Genomic DNA, 19,451 nt, shown 5'->3' on the forward strand with positions numbered 1-19,451 from the left:
TAGTGAAAGCCTTCTATCTATCCGGGTAGCAGATTCAGGCATTTATTTTTGACTGCCATTATCTTAATCTGGAGCTGCACAGTCTAATATGGTAACCATGTGGCTATTTAAATTAAAATTAATTAAAATTAAATAAAATTAAAAATTCAGTTCCTCAGTCTCGGTAGGCACATTTCAAGTGCTTAATCACCACATATGGCCGGTTGTACCATATTAGATGGTGCAGATAGTAGAACGTTTCCACCACTGCAGACAGTTGGATCAGACACTGCTGCAATCTTCAGAGATGCCACAAGAAATAGACGAAGCTACAGAGACAATGACATGCAGCTTGCCACGTTGTTTTGGCATCTGGAACAAATGACCACTTGCGTGTGCACGAAACTGGTACTGAGAGCAGGGTGTGGGCTGAGAAACCTAAGCATGCAAAGACACCTGTCTGTTTCTAACTCTTACTTCCTCTTACTTCTACCTTCTGATGTTACCATAGACTACCTTTGTTATTTCAAGAACATACGACAGTTCCTAACCTGGTGAAGATCTGCTCAGCTAATCCAGAACAAGTAGAAGAGGAGTCTGAGGACCTGGGGAGGGATCCCCAGACCAGCACCTTCACAGACTAGAACGACCCTGAGAGGATGGGGCAGCCTGTGCCAGGATTTAGAGCAGTGCCTCCTAAGTCCTTTAGAGCCGTAGGCTCTGTAAACACCAATAAAGAAATAGACATGCTTCTCACTTAGTTATGCACTTCATTTCAGATGCTCGCAGATCCACTTGGAGTCCCCAGGGTGTCTGAGGAGAGTCGAGAGAGGCCATATCCTCTGAGGGAAGCACTGTTCCTCAGGAGTCCTCAGTGAGGGATGAGCTATGACACTGAGACGAGAGGTTTGCATGACCAGAAACCGCTGCTCTGCCCACACACAAGAGAGGAGTGCGGGGCCTTGGCCTCTTGCTTTTTCCAATGTGCCACGAAATAAATATGAAACTATGGATAGATGGTACCCAAGCCTATGATTAATAATCTGAATGTCTTATCTTCAGTGATACAGTAATGCAATTAAAATGTAGTAGCAACTTTCTAAAAGAAGTCCACAGCTTCTGGAATAAGATGTTTTTCTAAATTTATGCTATTATACTACCAGTGACAGCAAATAAATTGTTTCTTCTTTTTATTACTTTCTAGCTTGCTGAATCAGTACTATAATCAATAGTAGCTTAAGAGAATTAATATATCCATAAAAAAGAAAAGCATTTTATATCCCTGCTGACTGTTGGATTATCAAACATAAAGAAAATGATTCATCTCATATTTTTATTAATAATTTATTTTCAAAATGATTTTTTCTAGTCTCTACACTTCTAACGGTTGCTCATAAAATTATTTGAATCATAATAAATCTATAAAATTTATTTTCATTAATGCAATTTATGTGTAGGTTATAATTACCTAAAATACCAAAAGCCACTCACTTTTTATAAAGAATTATGACATATTATTTTACTCAACAGGAATCAGGTTTTGAAGACACTCTACTGTGTTATCTTGTATGAGCCAGTACATAGACAGGCAAACACAAAATCCATGCAACCAATCAAATATATGAATCCAAAAATCCCAACAAAACTTTGGAAATACATGCTTATATTAAGACTAAAGTATGAAAGTTAGTTATACTCGCTACATATTTTTTCTCATCATACATACATTTTCACATACCAAATTCAGATACTAACAGAGACTATCATAAAGGAGACAATAATGTTACTCACCTCTTTCCCACTCCCCCAAAATTTTATAATAAGGTTTCCTAATAAGGATACCACCAAGTTCCTCTTGTAACATAAGTTGAAATAATTCTAAGTTCGATAACTGATATCGGATCTGCTCAAGAATTAGAAATGTTTGATAAAAATATGAAAATATTTTAAAAGACATACTAGATATCATGCAAATAATCCTTTCGATGTTTCTATACAGGAAGGAAAATTTTAATTTTAATGCACCTTTTTAAGCTATTTGATTTCTCAAAGTAAATCACTATAAGCTATTTACTTTGATTTATGTTTAACAAATTTAAACATAAATTTATTTGTTACTAACTACAAACGATTCCTGATTTGCTTTTGGCCATGACTGCTGGACTTCCAAGTTAAATGTGTCAATTGCTTACTGTAACTGATATTTGGCCAAAGCCTTTTCTTGTCCTTAACTTGATGTGATACTCATAAGTGTGCACAACTGCTTTGCTGTCTGTAGGCTGAGAAGCCCTTTTAGCTGATAAATATCACCAAAAGCAAAGTCTTTGATAACAACAATAATTAAATAGCAGAAGCCGGTTAGAGACCAGCATTTATTTTTCTCAAATTAAATGTAAAAGCCTTCTACGGTTAAGAGATTGGCAAGTTTTTACAAATAACATCAGTCAGCCTTTTATAAAGGAACACAACCACATTGGAATGGAGTCATTAGGCAATGCATTTATTTTGAAGCCAATTAACCTTTTGTCAGAAAAATGTCTGTGCTGTAATGGCTTTGGCTGTGGAGGTCAGCCTCTAACAGGGCACGTGTGACAGCCATTGCGCGGGCTGACACAGGCTGGGACGGAGAGAAGAGCCAGGATTGGGATCGGCCTGCTTTTGTATTCTACTCTGCATTTCCAGAGAGCAGACAATCTTGACCTATCCATTTAGGTAATTAAAGCTTCCATTTGGAAGTGTCCTGCAGGAAGGTGAAATTTGGGGTAGATAAATGGCTGTTGCTCTCCCTATCCAGCCGCCAGTTCCATCATTTGATGGACTGCCTGATCAGGCCGGGCTGCCAGGTTCTCATAAAAATAGAGATGAATTGGGCAGCAGACAATTCTCTAAGGCAAAGCAACTCTGTCATTTTCTTCTTTGCAGGCTGTAATTTAATTGTTAGTCAAGGTGGATGGCTGACACAGGGGGGCTTTCTCTAAGAGCTTTCCCACCATCTTCCATGTGCTGAGAAATGACTCCAGTTTATTTACTTAGCAGTCAAGTGTGTTTGGTATTGGGGGGATATCACTCCAGGAAGTGCAGCTGGCCAGCACAGCTGTGTCCTGACTTACCTTCCAGGCGATTTTGTTTCCTTTCGAATCATGCTCAAGGGCAATTGGGAAGTCACCTCGCTCATAGAATTTTCGAAATGCTGTGGGCTTGGTTGGTCTTTCTTTAAATGCCCCTGCCGTTGGAGGGCCTCTCACCTTAATTGAAAAAAAAAAAAAATAGGGATCAGGTTTCAAGACATACTAAAAACATTCACAATAAAAGGACTTTCTGTTTTAAAAGACTTCAGTTTGTATAAATATGTTGGAAGATAAAACCACATTATCTAATAAGGGACAACAGAAATCTGTTAATACAAACACCTGGGGAAGAAAATTATTTTATAATCACTATTAAAAGTCTACTTTATTTCAAGCTACTTTAGAAAGCAGTCCTAGAAAATGTCACTTAAAATATCACTTTATAGGGAAGACTGATACTATGTTTATGAAAAACATTTTAATAGAAGTGTCTTAAGCTTAGAATGTTAAAACTTTAACAATTTCAAATACTTATAAATTCTAATCTTGGGTTTGATATACTTTATGGAATACTGAAGTAATTTAAAACATTTCAGTCTTTCTATATATATGTAAGATAGTGGAATATGTTCTCATATTATGAATATTAACAATAAAACTACTAAAATGATATAAAAGTAATAATAAATGAGTATAGAAAGAAAAAAAAGGTGGCCTATTATGTGTGTGTATTTGGTAACATGAATTCACATTTGGTAACATGAATTCACAGGAAAGTAACATTAGAACAGATGAGAAATTAGAACCGATGAGAAACTTCCATCTCCAAAACTGAAATTTTCATTAAAGAAGAAATATTTCCTATAGGGTTATTTACATTGAATATATCTTTTGAATCTGCATTATTTACATTGGACCTAATTCATTAGATTACAAAATTGAAAGTAATAAGAAACTACTTAGAAAATGAGGGTACTGCTCTGTTCCTTACATATAGTCTAACCATGATTATTTTTCCCTGCTTATTATAAAAAGGTAAATACTAGTCATTTTATATATTAGCTTAATAAATTCATGATTACTTTGCTAATACTATGGATGGAATAATATAACTTAATCTTTTTAGTTATTTTATATGTTAATTTGTAATATTTTGTTAAAAACTCCAATTTTGATGAATATATTAATGTATCTAAATAACATACAATAAATATACAATACACATTAGATATGAAAAATACATTATATCTAATACATATATAAAAGGATTATATTTGAAATTAAGTGTGGTATTAAGAAATACCTTATTACAATGAGTAAATGCTGAAGTGGAGTTGAAGAGTGAGGTAACACACATTTATTAGAGTTTAGAATTTACTCCACTACATAGCACATTACTCCCAGTATATGATTATATGAGTAATTGAGGCCGCATTGGGCATTACCAATAGGAAGGAAGATTTCCTTTCACTTACTGAAGATTAGGAATTTGTTCTGGAATTAGAATTAATAGCCACCATTTTCAGTCAAATTCATTCAATTGTTAAATAACCACATGTATTTAACAACAATTTTGTTCAGCTCTTTGAGCTGGAGGCTATATAAAAAGAACAGTTTTAACTATATGACTGTCATGGAAACTGTAGGGCTGTGATTCCTGAACTTGTGAAACTCATGGAGGAGTAAATCTTGAATCACATTTTTGGGAATTGATAAATGATTGACAAATTTTTATGTTGCCAAAAAGTTATTTTTTAAGTTATTTTAGTTATTTTTTCAATTTTTTTCTGCATCAATCAGTAGGCTTCTGTGATTCTTATTCTGTCACCTTTTGATATGGAGTTTTCTATTACAAATGTAATATAATAGCCTTTAAAGTTACAGAGCTACTCAAATAATCTGCTTCCTATTGCATGACTTGCAGTAACATGTATTTACTGAGGAATTGGTCCGTTTTATTTAAGTTGTCAAACTTACAAGTGTAGAATTGCTTGTGGTTTTTCTGTGTTATCCTTCTGATGTCTGGAGGGTCTCTCATGAGCTCTATTATTCGTTTCTGATATTTGGTAATTTGTGTCTTCACTTTTTCCTTTGTCTGTCTTACTAGAAGTTGGCCAATTTTATTGATTTCTTCTGCATTTCCAAAACCACATTTTAACTGGATGAAGGATTTAAGGTTCATGGTTCTTTCTTTTAGCACTTGAAAAATAGTGTGCCACTTCCCTCTAGCCTTCAAAGCTTTGGATGATAAATCCACTCTCATTCACATTGCTTTCCCTTATTGATAAGGTGCCACTTTTTTTTAGTTATGCCAAGATTTTTCTCGTCTTTAATTTTCAGAAGTTTAATTACGATGTTCCTTTGCATGCATTTGTTTGCTTTTTATCCTGTTTGAAGTTTGCTCAACTTTGTGAATCTGTAGGTTCATGTCTCTTGCCAAATTTAGAAAGTTTTCAGTCATTATTTCTTTGAGTACTTCTTTGGCCTGGCTTCTTTCTCCTCTCCTTGTAGACTCCTATGACATTAATGTTAGATCTTGTGTTATGGTACCACAGATCCCTGAAACTTTTTTTTTTTTCAGCCTATTTTCTCTGTCGTTCAGCTTGGGTAACTTCTACTGCTCTGTCTTCAAGTTTGTGGGTTCTTCCTTCTGCCTCCTGCATTCTGCTGTTGAGCCCCAATGCACTTTTATTTGAGTTCTATTTTAAGTTCTACAATTTCTATTTGGTTCATCTTTATATTGTCTATTTCATTTCTGAGACTTTCCACTCTTTAATTGTCTCAAGTGTGTCACAATATTCATAAAAGCATTTTTGAAAGTAATTTAAAATTCTTCCCTAGACATTTCTAACATTTCTGTTATCTTGTTGTTGGCACCTGTTGATTATATTTTTACATTCACTCTGAGATCTTCCTGATTCTTGGTGTCATCACTGATTTTCTATTATGAGATCTTAAAGCGTCTGCTTTAGCTTGCTTATTCTGACATTTCTCTGGCAAAGGTTGGGGGAAGGGTGCTACCTTATTACTGCCAAGTTGGGGTAAAGTCTCATTACTCTACTTGGCATCTACTGCCCTCAGAGGAGGGAATGCTTCATTAATACTGGGTGACCCCAGAGGAGAGAATGTCTCATTAATACTGGCTGGGGATGGAGATTCCAGAACCCACTAGGCCTCCACTGATAACCTCCTGGCTGGAAGAGGCAGGAGTGACTCATTACTGCTCCCCCATTGTCCACACTGACATCATAAATGGTGTGGCCTCATTCCCCTGAATAGTGGTGAAATTCCTGACTCTCTAGGCAGTCCTCTGACTTAACTCCAATGGGAAGGAGGCAACTCTTTTGTCCCTAAGTGGGGAACAAGCCCAAGCTCCTGGTGAGGTCTCCACTAGCACTGCAGATGTTGGGGCCTCTTTACTATTCTAGTGAAGAAGAAAGTCCCAATGCCCCACTTTAAAAACTCAACTACAACCATTATTTAGATATTCTGCTTGCAAATCATCCACTAACCATCCTTTTTGAGTTTTTCTAGAAGTCACACAGTTATTTTTACTGCTGATAGTAAGCCTCGAACTTACTGAGTTGGTCTAAAATTTGTTGAGATCATCCATCTTTCCCCCTTTTGTCTTTGCATTTCTTTAAAAATCAAGTTCTCTTTTCTTTTTGTCTCTTATACTGAATATACTCCAATCTTTTTGATTCTCAGCTCAAAATTCTTAATGTTCAAACTTTTGAAGGAATGGACACATTTCTAACAAAGCTTAGAAGGCTTTTTATAAATTGATATAGATAACTTACACTTCTTCCTTTCAATAAATTTTCATGTACCCTACAGAAATGATTCCATGCCTGCACTTCCAGGGAAAGCCTTTATTTAGAAGAGAACTTCACAACATAATCCATGGTGATACGTAATCACTTGACAGTGAGAAATTCTCTTCTTGAGTCTCTGGTATCCTGTCTTTATATTTCTGCTATTTACTTATTATTATTTTTTTTTTTTTACAAATCTGTATTTTTCTGGGGGAACCAGGAGCAGCTATCTGTTTATTTCATGGAATGCTACATGGGGAAAAATTCTAAACAGCAAGTGATTTCTCTGATCACTGTCCATGTAACAACCAGTTTTTGTTACAAAGACATGTTCTTGGTTCTTTCTTTCTTTTTTTTTTTTATTAGACTTTAAGTTCTAGGGTACATGTGCATAACGTGCAGGTTTGTTACATATGTATACTTGTGCCATGTTGGTGTGCTGCACCCATCAACTCATCAGCACCCATCAATTCATCATTTATATCAGGTATAACTCCCAATGCAATCCCTCCCCCATCCCCCCTCCCCATGATAGGCCCCAGTGTGTGATGTTCCCCTTCCCGAGTCCAAGTGATCTCATTGTTCAGTTCCTACCTGTGAGTGAGAACATACGGTGTTTGGTTTTCTGTTCTTGTGATAGTTTGCTAAGAATGATGGTTTCCAGCTGCATCCATGTCCCTACAAAGGATGCAAACTCATCCTTTTCTACGGCTGCATAGTATTCCATGGTGTATATGTGCCACATTTTCTTAATCCAGTCTGTCACAGATGGACATTTGGGTTGATTCCAAGTCTTTGCTATTGTGAATATTTACTTATTTTTAAACACTATATACTTTGGGATCTGCTATAGATCCATTCTAAATTAACTCTTGGCATCTCAAAAGCCAGACCTTGTAACAGAAGCTAGAATGTTCTCAGTTAGCTCTCTTGGTGCATCAGTGGCACTGAGTGGCACCGAATTTTATGCAGATGCTTTGTCACTACAGCCAAAATAATACTTTTTCTGTTCCAGATACTTATGACATGTGTATCCAACTAAACTGTATAGAAGGACATACCATTTTTATATTCTATACATAGTTTATTCCATATAATCCTAAAAATCTGTACATAAAAAAATCAAGTGAAATATAATTAATTCTAGGATGGTAATAAAGATCTTATTATTGGAAACCACGCAGATGGTTGTAGCTTGTCTAAATAACTTTTAAAACAAGCAAAATGACCTGAAACTCCTTAGGTAAGTTCCATATTTGTAGAAGAGAAAATATTATACATTTTATTTCATGTTTTAAGAATTTTACCTCAATTTATTATAAATAATAGAAAGCAAACAAGAGACCATAAACCAAACGAGATTTGTGGGAAAATGCAATTAAGGTTTGCCTGAATGGTAGGGGCAATCTGTAAACCAATTAGGAAGAATGGATGCTACAGCAGAATGCTTTTAATAAAATCCGATGCACTTGGGAACCAAGATACTGAATGCATTTTGAAATGACTACAGATGACAGAATACTTTATATGCCTACATTTATGGAATGTGGTATAATGGATTTAGGACTTAGATCACAGTGTCTGTCATATGGTCACAAAACTAATAATAAGAAGGAAGGAATGTAAGGCTCTTCAAAAGTCTTCATTATATAGTTTGAAAATTTTCTTTTCACTATTTTTATTCTTTAGCATAAACTGAAGCTGTTTAAAAAAGACTTTTATATCAACAGGAAATTTGCATTGTGTTATTCTAATTGGCCAATTTAGCCAACCCACTAGAACACTGAAACAATAGGATGCAAAGGTATTGATTTCTTGTTTTCATCAGCTTCAATCTGAAATTCTGATTCATGAAAACGTGATTGTTATAAATGGGTGGGCAAGACCTGTTGACGTAAGTTCTGTCAGGACTGAACTGTTAGTCTCAGGAACGGTAAATTGGTTACCATCAGCGTAGGCTCCTGAGTGAGAAGTTCTGTAATTCAGTGTCTGCCTCATTTGCCAACTGTAATTGCTTCAATGCATTAGAAATTTTACAATACTCAAGGTCATCAAATGACCAGGACAATGCTTACAAAATTATTACAATAAGAAAATTGCATTGTAACAGAAGATAGGTGCCTCAACAATAGCAAATAAATAATATCAAGTAAAATGATTATAAGTTATTACAATATAACAATTTAAGATTTTAACAATATATTATGATCATGATAGTCAGAAAAGATATGAGCCTTATTTGTTAAGGATATGTACAAACATTCATTTTATTGCACTTTGGTTTATTGTGCTTTGCAGATATTGTGTTTATTTAGTAAACTGAAGGTTTGTGGCAACCTTGCATTGTGTAAGTCTATCAGTGCCATGCTTCCAACAGCATGGGCTCACTTCATGTCTCTGCATCATGTTTTGGTAATCCTGGTACTCTTTCAACTTTTCATCATTATTATATCTGTTATGGTAACCTGTGATCAGTGATCTTCAATATTACTACTGTAATTTTGGGGGAGTACCACAAACAACTCCCATATAAGGCAACAAATTTAATCCATAAATGTTTGTGTTCTAACTGCTCCACCAATCAGCCATTCCCCTATCTCTCTCCCTTCCTCAGGCCTCCCTATTTCCTGAGACATAACAATATTGAAATGAGTCCAATTAATAACTCTACATGGCTCCTAAGTGTTCAAATGAAGGGAAGAGTCACACGTCTCTTCCTCTGCATCAAAAGCTAGAAACAATTAAGCTCAGTGAAGAAGGCATATTGGACACCAGGACAGGCTGGAAGACCTCTTGTACCAAATAGTCAGCCAAGTTGTGAATGCAAAGGAAAAGTTCCTGAAGGAAATAAAAAGTGCTATCCCAGTGAACACATGAATGATGAGAAAGTGAAACAGGCTTATTGCTGATATGGAAAAAGTTTGAGTGGTCTGGATAGAAGATCAAACCAGCCACAACATTCCCTCAAGCCAAAGCCTAATCCAGAGCAAGGCCCTAACTGTCTTCAATTCTGTGAAGGCTGAGAGAGGTGAGGAAGCTTCAGAAGAAAAGTGTGAAGCTAGTAGAGGTTGATTTGTGAGATTTGTGGAAAGAAGCCATCTCCATAAATTGAAGTGCAAGGTGAGGCAGCAAGTGCTGATGGGGAAGCTGCAGCAAATTTTCCAGAAGATCTACCTCAGATAAATGATGAAAGTGGCTAGAGTAAACAGGAGATTTTTAATGAAGAACAAACAGCTTTCTATTGGAAAAGGATACTGGGCTGATAAAGTTACTGAGGATAAATCAGTGCTTGGCTTCGAAGTTTCAAAGGACAGGCTGACTCTTTTGTTAGGGGCTACTGCTGCTGGTGACTCTAAGTTGAAGCCAGTGGTCACTGGGCACTCGAAAAGTTCTAGAGCTCTTAAGAATGAGGCAAAATCTATGCTTCCTGTACTCTGTAAATGGAACAACAAAGCCTGGATGACAACACATCTGTATATAGCATGGTTTATTGAATATTTTCAGCCCACTGTTGAGATCTACTGCTCAGAAGAAAAGATTTCTTTCAAAGTATTCTCCTCATTGACAAAACTCTTGGTCACCCAAGAGTGATGGAGATGTACAAGGAGATGAATGTTGTTTTCATCCCTGCTTACACAACACCCATTCTGCAGCCCATACATCAAGGGGTAATTTTGACTTTCAACTTTTTGTTGTTGTTGTTAAGAAATACATTTTAGGCCAGGTGTGGTGGCTCACACCTATAATCCCAGCACTTTGGGAGCCTGAGTTGGGGGAAGGGGGTGCATCACCTGAGGTCAGGAGTTCGAGACCAGCCTGACCAACATGGTGAAACCCTGGCTCTACTAAAATTACAAAATTAGCTGGGCGTGGTTGCACATGCCTGTGATCCCAGCTACTTGGGAGGCTGAGGCAGGAGAATCGCTTGAACCCGGGAGGCAGAGATTGCAGTAGGCTGAGATTGCGCCATTGCACTCCAGCCTGGGCAACAAGAGTGAAACTCGATCTCAGAAAAAAAAAAAAAAAGATACACATTTTGTTAGGCTCTAGCTGCCATAGATGGTGATTCCTCTGATGTATCTGGGCAATGTAAATTTAAATATTCTGCAAAAGACTCAGGATTTACCATTCTAAATGCCATTAAGAACCTTTCTGATTCATAGGAAGAAGTCAAAACATCAACATTAAAAGGAGGGTTGATTCCAATCCTCATGAATAACTTTGAGGGGTTCAAGACTGCAGTGGAGTAACTGGAGATGTAGCAGAAATAGCAAAAAGTCTAGAATTAGAAGTGAAGATGTGAACAAATTGCTGCAACCTCATATAAAACTTCAATGAGGAGCTGCTTCTTATGGATGAGCAAAGAAAGTAGTCTCTTGAGGCAGAATCTACTCCTGGTGAAGACGCTTTGAACATTATCAAAATGATTTAAAAAAAAAAAAAAAAAAGGACAATGACAGCAAACACAAACTTAATTGATAAGCATGGGCACAATTTGAGAAGATTGACTCTAATTTTGTAAAAAGTTTTACTGTGCATAAAATGGTATTAAACAGCATCACATGCTACCGAGAAATCTTTCATGAAAAGAAAAATCAATCAATGCAGCAAATTTCACTGTTGTCTTATTTTAAGAAATCATCACAGCCACACCAGCTTTCAGCAACCACCACACTGATCAGTCAGCAGCCATCAATGTCAGAGCAAGATCCTCCACCAGCAAAAAGACTGTGACTCACTGAAGGCTTAGATAATTGTTAGCATATTTTAGCAATAAAGTTTTTTTAATTAAGGTACGTGCATTGTTTTTAGACATAATGCTATTGTACCTTACTAGACAATAATATAGTATAAATGTAATTTATATGCACTGGGAAACAAAAAAATCATGTGACTCGCTTAATTGATATTTGCTTCATTGCAGTGGTCTGAATCTGAATCTGCGATATCTCCAAGGTCGGCCTTTATATACAGTCATGTGCTACAGAACAATGTTTCAGTCAACAACAGACCACATATACCATTGTGGTCCCAGAAGATTATAGTACCATATTTTTACTGTACCTTTTCTATCTTTAGATATGTTTAAAATACACAAATACTTACCATCTTCTTACATTTACCTACAGCATTCAGTACAGTAACATGTTGTACAGGTTTGTAGCCCAGGAGCAATAGGCTACACCACATAGCCTAGGTGTGTAGTAGGCAATACCATTTAAGTTTGTGTAAGTACACTGTATGATGTTCACACAATGATGAAATTGCCTAACAACACATGAATGGATCCCCACGTTTAAGCAATACATGACTGTATTTCAATAAATATTCAATATATTGGTAAGCATCCTATGGAGTCTTTAAAAATAAGGCACTACAGGCAACAGTGGCTGGCAGGGAAAACTTTAAGTGATTTGAGCCATCTACTTCTGGAAGGGTTTTCAGTCAAGGTCTAACAGAATGGCCTGAGGTCAGGAGAACATAGAGTCAAGGTGAGTGGCCTGCATTTCAGTGCAGTGGTCCAAGCATAGGATGGCAAAAGCCTTAAATTAGGGTGGCATCAAGAATAAGAACAAAACCCCTCATACTGTGCTCATTGCTTTATGAATATTATTGGTATCAATTTGCAACAAAACTGTATGGAAATGATTTCACAGACAAGGAAATTAAAGAGGGTAAATAACTGGCTGGAAATCACCGTGTCAGCACACAGTTGAAAAGAGACTTTAATCCCAATCTCTTTGTCTCTACAGGACATGTCCCTCAGTCACTATCCTAGATCATTAAATTTAAGCAAAAATCTAAAGGATTGTTTGGGACATCTGACCGATTGGATGAGGAGAGCTAGAGGCAGAGATGGAATTTAGAGTTCAAGACTACAAAGTTATGAATAGTCTATTTGTTTAAACCATGTAAATAATAAGAAACTGCAAAAGCTTGCAAGAAAATCTTATTAAATCACTTGTAATCCTACCACCTATTAATAACTTTGTGCTTTTCCTATTCAACTTTTCAAAACCACAAAACTGCAAATACCAAATTTTTACATCCTTTCCATTTAGTGTACTTTTTAACTTAGTTTAATATGTTTTAATGTTGCGATTTCTATCAAAATTTCATATTTAATGGCTAAGTAATATTCCACCTACTATTTACCATTATATTTGGAATATGTATTATTTCCATTTTTTGCCTATTGTAATTACATTGTATAAACATTCCAGGCATATGAGATGTTTTATATTATTTCCTTCAGACAGAGTCTCCAATGTGAGATAATAAGGTAACTTTTGGTATATTTTATGATTCTTGATAATATTATTTTCTAATTTAAAAAGAGATCAGTCTTCCTGTTCAATTTAGATGACTACATTTAAAAGAGGAGGATATTTTCTCATTTTGTATAAATACAATATGCATGCATTGTGAATGCGTGTGTTCATGTCTTTTCCTCATTAATGTTAATTTGTATGAGATCTTTATATTGGAATATATTAAGTACTGGTTGTGTTGACTGAAAATATCTTACCATCTTTGTTTCCCGTTTTATTTATTTAGCATTGAAAAGTTTTAAATTTTGTGTAAGAAAGTCTCTGTCTTTTCTTTATTTGCTCTTTTTGCCTCCAGCTTTGCTTTCTCTAGTTGATTCCTCTGTGTGCTGCACAATGAATATTCTAATAGACTAATTAAATCATATCTCTCATCTGCTTACAATCCATCAATGATTTCCCATTGACACACTACACAAAGACATTTGCAAGCTGACTGTCTGTCTCTCTGGTCATTCCTGCACAGGCACTTCAAGCATTAGTCACACCAAATGCTGGCAGTCTCAAATATATCCTGCTCCTCCTTGGTCTCCATGATTTTCCATCAGCCTGTAATTCTCCCTTGTGCCCTCACTCTTTTCTCTTCTCCTTCCTTTTCTCCTGAATAACCATTCGTCACCTTCCAGACTCAGCACAAACCTTTCCTAACAAACCACATCCCTACTGTGAAGTGGGGTTAGATCCTTCTTCACATTAAGCTTGCAATGCCTGTGGGATAAACAACTTGGCGGGGGGGGTCACTGAACAACTGGACATCTGTAGAGTGATTATTAGAGAGGTCTAAGCTGTCGATATTGTTTGACTGTGACCAAGTGGTAGGTTCAATCTATGGAAATGGTCAACTTTTCCCAAAGGGAGAGTGTATAGTGAGAAAAAGGCTGGGGCCCCAAGACAGTACCTGAATATTTAACAATAAGTGGATTCTATAGGAGAAGAGAAAGAATAGTCAGAATAGTAGCAAGAAAATGGAAAAGGGATGATACCATAAAATTCAACAAGTGAGAGAGATAATTTTTTTGCTTTTGCTTTTTTAATAATAAAGGGAGATTATTAAGAGGAGGACTGAAAGTATCCATCTGAAAAATCTAAAAGCAGTAGTGACATGATGAGGTGGTAGCCAGACCATAGTGCACTGAGGAATAAGTGAGAAATATGAAGAAGACCTTGTATTCTATAGGAGCCATTCTACCCTATGGGATGGCAAAATCTGAGATGTTAGCCCGGTGTGATTGCTGAAGGAGGTCAAAACCAATGGTAATGGGAAATAGGAAAAGAGAAGAAAATTAATGGACTGTTACACTGGAATTCATAAATTATATAACCATTTACGGAACGGGAGTGGGTTTTATAATAGAAGCTGTATGTATAACCAATACACTTACAAAAAATGGCCAGAGAAACCTGTGAAGTACAGAATAAGTTTTTCTATGTTAGGAGCTCATAACTCTGAATTTGGGGATCTATGGTCACATAAACTAAACGTTTATTAGAAACGGAGTTAAGAAAATAGCTCTAGGCAGGGCCCAGTGGCTCATGCCTGTAATCCCAGCACTTTGGGAGGCCGAGACGGGCGGATCACGAGGTCACAAGATCGAGGCCATCCTGGCTAACACGGTGAAACCCCGTCTCTACCAAAAATACAAAACACTAGCCGGGCGTGGTGGTGGGTGCCTGCAGTCCCAACTACCCTGGAGGCTGAGGCAGGAGAATGGCGTAAACCCGGGAGGCGGAGCTTGCAGTGAGCAGAGATCGTACCACTGCACTCCAGCCTGGGTGACAGAGTGAGACTCCGTCTCAAAAAATAAATAAATAAAATAAGAAAATAGCTCTAAATTAGACTTTTACCTGTGTCATTTGTTCATTAAAAATATATTGAATACCTAATTTTCACAAGTTACTAGTAGGTTTGGTATGATTGGAGAAAAAATACAAATGAAATACATTAGCTTCAAGATAAATATTATTAGGAGAAGAGATAAAAAATATCACCCACAATCTGCACTTGAAATAAGAATATGAGAAATGTCACCAAAAAATATATAGAATTCTGAAAATTCAGAAGATAAACCTCTTCGGTCTGAAGGCATTGTTCCTTTTCATTAGAAAACGTTATTTAGACTTTACAGAGTACCTACATGTTTCAGTGGATCCAGACAAAAATGTATTATAATTTCCTATGAACCTGAATTCTGTACAATTTTAATTAGAAATAATTATCAGAAAATTATGTTTGCTATTCCCTATATTTGTCCATTTACAACTTTTGTAGTTAACAGTTAAATCAGAATTAATTTGTCTGAATTTTCTGTACATTTTATAAATGTAAGTAGTTATTATTACTACACTCTTATAACCAAAATTTCACTATTGATGTGATCAATACATTTTCGATGTGACATCTCCAGCAATAAAATTCACATTTCCTGTTTTGAAATTCATTTGTCCAAACGAAAAATCTGGTTGAACATCTAAGGTTTCTATTATACTTAAACGAAATAATCTAAATTAGTCTAAAGTACTTGCAGAGACTAGTTTAAATATGATGAACATAAATAAAAACTAAAATTAACATGTGCATATTATAATAAATTACATTTAAATTACCATTGTCTTTCGATGGTCACAGAAAAACAAGTAACTTACAATGCATTTTTTTTTCTAATAGGTACTATGAGAAAGATGCAATGCTATCAGTATCAGATAGTAATATGTAGAAAATTAGCCAGGCATGGTGGCTCACGCCTATAATCCCAGCATTTTGGGAGGCCTAGGGGGTCGGATCACCTGAGGTCGGGAGTTCAAGACCAGCCTGGCCAACATGGCAAAACCCATTTCTACTAAAAATACAAAAATTGGCTGGGCCTGGTGGTGTACACATGTAATCCCAGCTACTTGGGAGGCTGAGGCAGGAGAATCACTTGAACTCGGGAAGTGGAGTTGCAGTGAGGCGAGATATCACCACTGCACCCCAGCCTGGGCAACAGAGTGAGACTCTTTCTCAAAAAAAAAAAAAAAAAAAAAAGAAAGAAAATTGACAAACATTTCAGTTAAAACATTTAGCACGGTTTGGTACTAGAGCTGGTTTTTCTGCTTGACCATACATTGTAAGCTGCCTTGCTTCCAGAAGGATTTAAGGAGGTTCACGAAGACACATGCAGTTCAGAAGACAGCTCAGTGCACATGGAGGAACTGCCAGGTGTGGGGAGGTGATTGGACCCTTGCAGCCTTAGCCTCCTCTAAATTGTTCCTGGCTGACCTCTGTGATTCCCTCTACACCTCTTTAACTTAACATGTTGAGTAAGCATCCTATGGAGTCTTTAAAAATAAAGCTCTACAGGCAACAATGGCTGGCAGGGAAAACCTCAATTTATTAATTCAACAAATGTTGAGGACATACAATATTATCAGAGCATTCACACACTTTTAGAGCTAAGAGGAACTGCAAAGAACACGTCAACTCCTTGTTTTTCTCTTGGTTAACTGAAATCCAAAGAGGCTATGGAAACATATCCCAGTCAACATTTCAAAGCATATTTTCTTCAGCTCTATTACTTAATATCTATCTCCATTTCATAGATACCAGATTCTTTCAGGTCCACTTGATTTTAAAAATGCTTCTGTAATAACTGTATGACCTAAGGAAGTCCCAAAGATTGTTAAGTAAATTGAGAGTATGTCATTTAAAATTTATAGATAAACTGCAGCACATTTTGGAAGCAATATTTCATTTCAAAAATGTCTCTATGGTCTAAAATTGTCCTGAAAACCATGGTTAAACCACAAAATTTGTTTTACCTTATTTTTGTTTAAAATAATAGGCAGCAGTGATCTTTGAAACTCTCCATTGTAGAAGAAAAAGAAAAGGTTGTTAGCCTTTCTTAACAAAATGAGATGCAACGATCAAATGATTAAAAAAATTCTTGACAGTTAAAGGCTGAAAAAGTTTACTTAAAAACTGCCCTCTTCTTGCAGTTAAATATAGAAAAAGCCACATATTTAAGTGCCCAAGTGCAGTTCTTGCCTTCAACTTGTCTCCGAGAGTCATCAGAGACTGCAATTTAGACTATGCTATTTAGCATCTGTCTTGTAGAACCGATAAAATGCCTGAATGACTGAGACAGCTTAGCCAATACACTGTCACACCTAACTCTAAGGCCAAAGGAATAGCGAGCTAAATGTGAAAGGAGACTATAAATGGGCAAGAGTGTAAAATATATTCTACTCTCCTAATACCTTTAATGTTGAAAGGTGGTAAACAGTTTATATCTAAACATGTATCTTCTGTGTCTTGCAAGAGTTATTTCTTACTGAATAATTAGAGTAAAAAAATGTTATTTTTGGATCTATTAAGAGACTATTACCATTCACATCTTACATATCATGAATATTTTAATAGAAAATTTGAAAATTCTTGTGTCTAATGATGCAAACTGAAATTCTCCAGAAAAAACCTAGCTATTTAATAGAAAACAATTCTTAGAACTGTCTACAATAAAAGATATTTATATTGGTAAGAATAATAAAAGGGTTCCACTTTCCCATAATTCCACTGGCTCCCTCTAAAATAAAATACTTAGAAAGTTAATACAATTTACAGAGCTATTAAATACTCTGATTATGATTTAGAAACTCCAGTAATAAAGCAAGAAATGTATGAAATATATATCACACATATAAAGCACACTCACTACAATTTAACTGGAAGATAATTTAATAAGAAACACTAGGTTAGAGTCCTATCAATCTAGGTTTTTTCCACTGTGGTTTCCACCATGGTCTATTTGACCACGAAAGAAATATTAGGAATGTAAAAGGAGAAACAATGAACATGTACCTAAATAGCATGTTGTCTGCCCTAAATATAGTAATGCATCTTTCACTATTCAGATGCAAAGTATTTTTATTTTCATTTACATTTTATTATTTTTTAGTAAATATGCATTTTTCCCCCTGAGTCAAAATCTTTATTTGTGAAAGCTGGCTGAAGTTTGGTCAGCCTGTGTCCAAAATAAAGCCAACTAATCCATATGGAGATTAAACTCCTGACTGCTCTCCATCAACAACAAGCCTGACTTGGCCATTTGTCTAACCAGTCCCAGCCAGACACTCACAACTCACCAATCCAGAAACTTTGTTAATAGCTTTCTTTACATTCAGAAGTTATTCTTTTTGCATAGCGTTATTTACTTTGGATGCATGCATATGATTATATGATTTGAATAGAATTGGTAAGCACAATTTGAAATATGTTAGATGCTAAAATTTTATATAGGCACTCCATATACGTGTATAAGTAATTCACACACACACACACACACACACACACACACAGAGAGAGAGAGAGAGAGAGAGAGAGAGAGAGAGATAATCTGACTCAGTGAGGGGTTTCCTAATACATCTTTCCTTTGAAATATGTTACTGTATTATTGTTTTTTAAATATAAGATGACATATGAGTAACCACAGACAAGAAATCTTAACTTTCAAAAGGAAATATAGGAGGTGTTGAGAAAATGCCCCGCTTCACAGCCTCCTTTAGTGCCTTGGTACCTAACAAGTACTAAATCTCAAAAGTTAATATAATTTCTAGTGTGAACATTTCTCCTTTCTTCTTCTTATTTTGGAAATCATATGAATGAAATAAGATGAATAAAAATAAAAAGGAACCATAAGCCTCACTTGCTGTAAATTAGGAGAAAAACTGACCACCAAAAGCAGCTAACATAAGGCACAAGTTATGTGGGAGGAAGGAGAGAGAGGAAATATGGTGAGTGATGAGAGATCATTGAGAGATTCTAGAAAACACCAGAAAAAAATGTATTTCTGGTGAGGGAGATCCCATGAGGGACAACATTTGTTTCTTGTTTGCAAAAATGAGTATAAATAAGGCTCCCAGCAAAAGTCCCTTCATATCCATTTGTGGATCAAAGAGGCAGAAGAGGGGCCCACAAACAAAAATAGATACGTTAACAAATGATCCCTGCAACCATCATTCTTTCCGACAGAATAGAGAAGGAGAAGGCTGGATCAAGAAGCCTCGACACAGAAGCCCACTTTAAATAAGTGTTTAGGAAAAATCAATTCAATTCAATGATAAGTATTAAAGTAGGACCTAGCACAACATCAAAGTTACTATAAGAAAAACAATATTTAAAAGAGCAGCAAAACTTACTAATTGATGAAAAATACCACAAAGAGTTAAACACTATGACCAAATAGCTTGTGAGGAATTTTTAAAACTTGATGAATCCACCACTTCTA

The 19,451-nt window shown here is 36.0% G+C and overlaps 1 protein-coding gene across 1 annotated transcript in view; it reads right to left on the bottom strand.

Moving 5' to 3' along the window:
* PACRG (parkin coregulated) overlaps positions 1-19,451 on the bottom strand; it is a 578,382-nt gene that overhangs the window by 488,856 nt on the left and 70,075 nt on the right. The window contains exon 2 of the mRNA XM_010373150.1: positions 3,090-3,224. Coding sequence (XP_010371452.1) covers positions 3,090-3,224 — 135 coding nt within the window. The remainder of the gene's footprint in view (positions 1-3,089; positions 3,225-19,451) is intronic.

This window comes from Rhinopithecus roxellana, chromosome 4 (assembly GCF_007565055.1).
Source record: "Rhinopithecus roxellana isolate Shanxi Qingling chromosome 4, ASM756505v1, whole genome shotgun sequence".
Lineage (NCBI taxonomy): Eukaryota > Metazoa > Chordata > Mammalia > Primates > Cercopithecidae > Rhinopithecus > Rhinopithecus roxellana.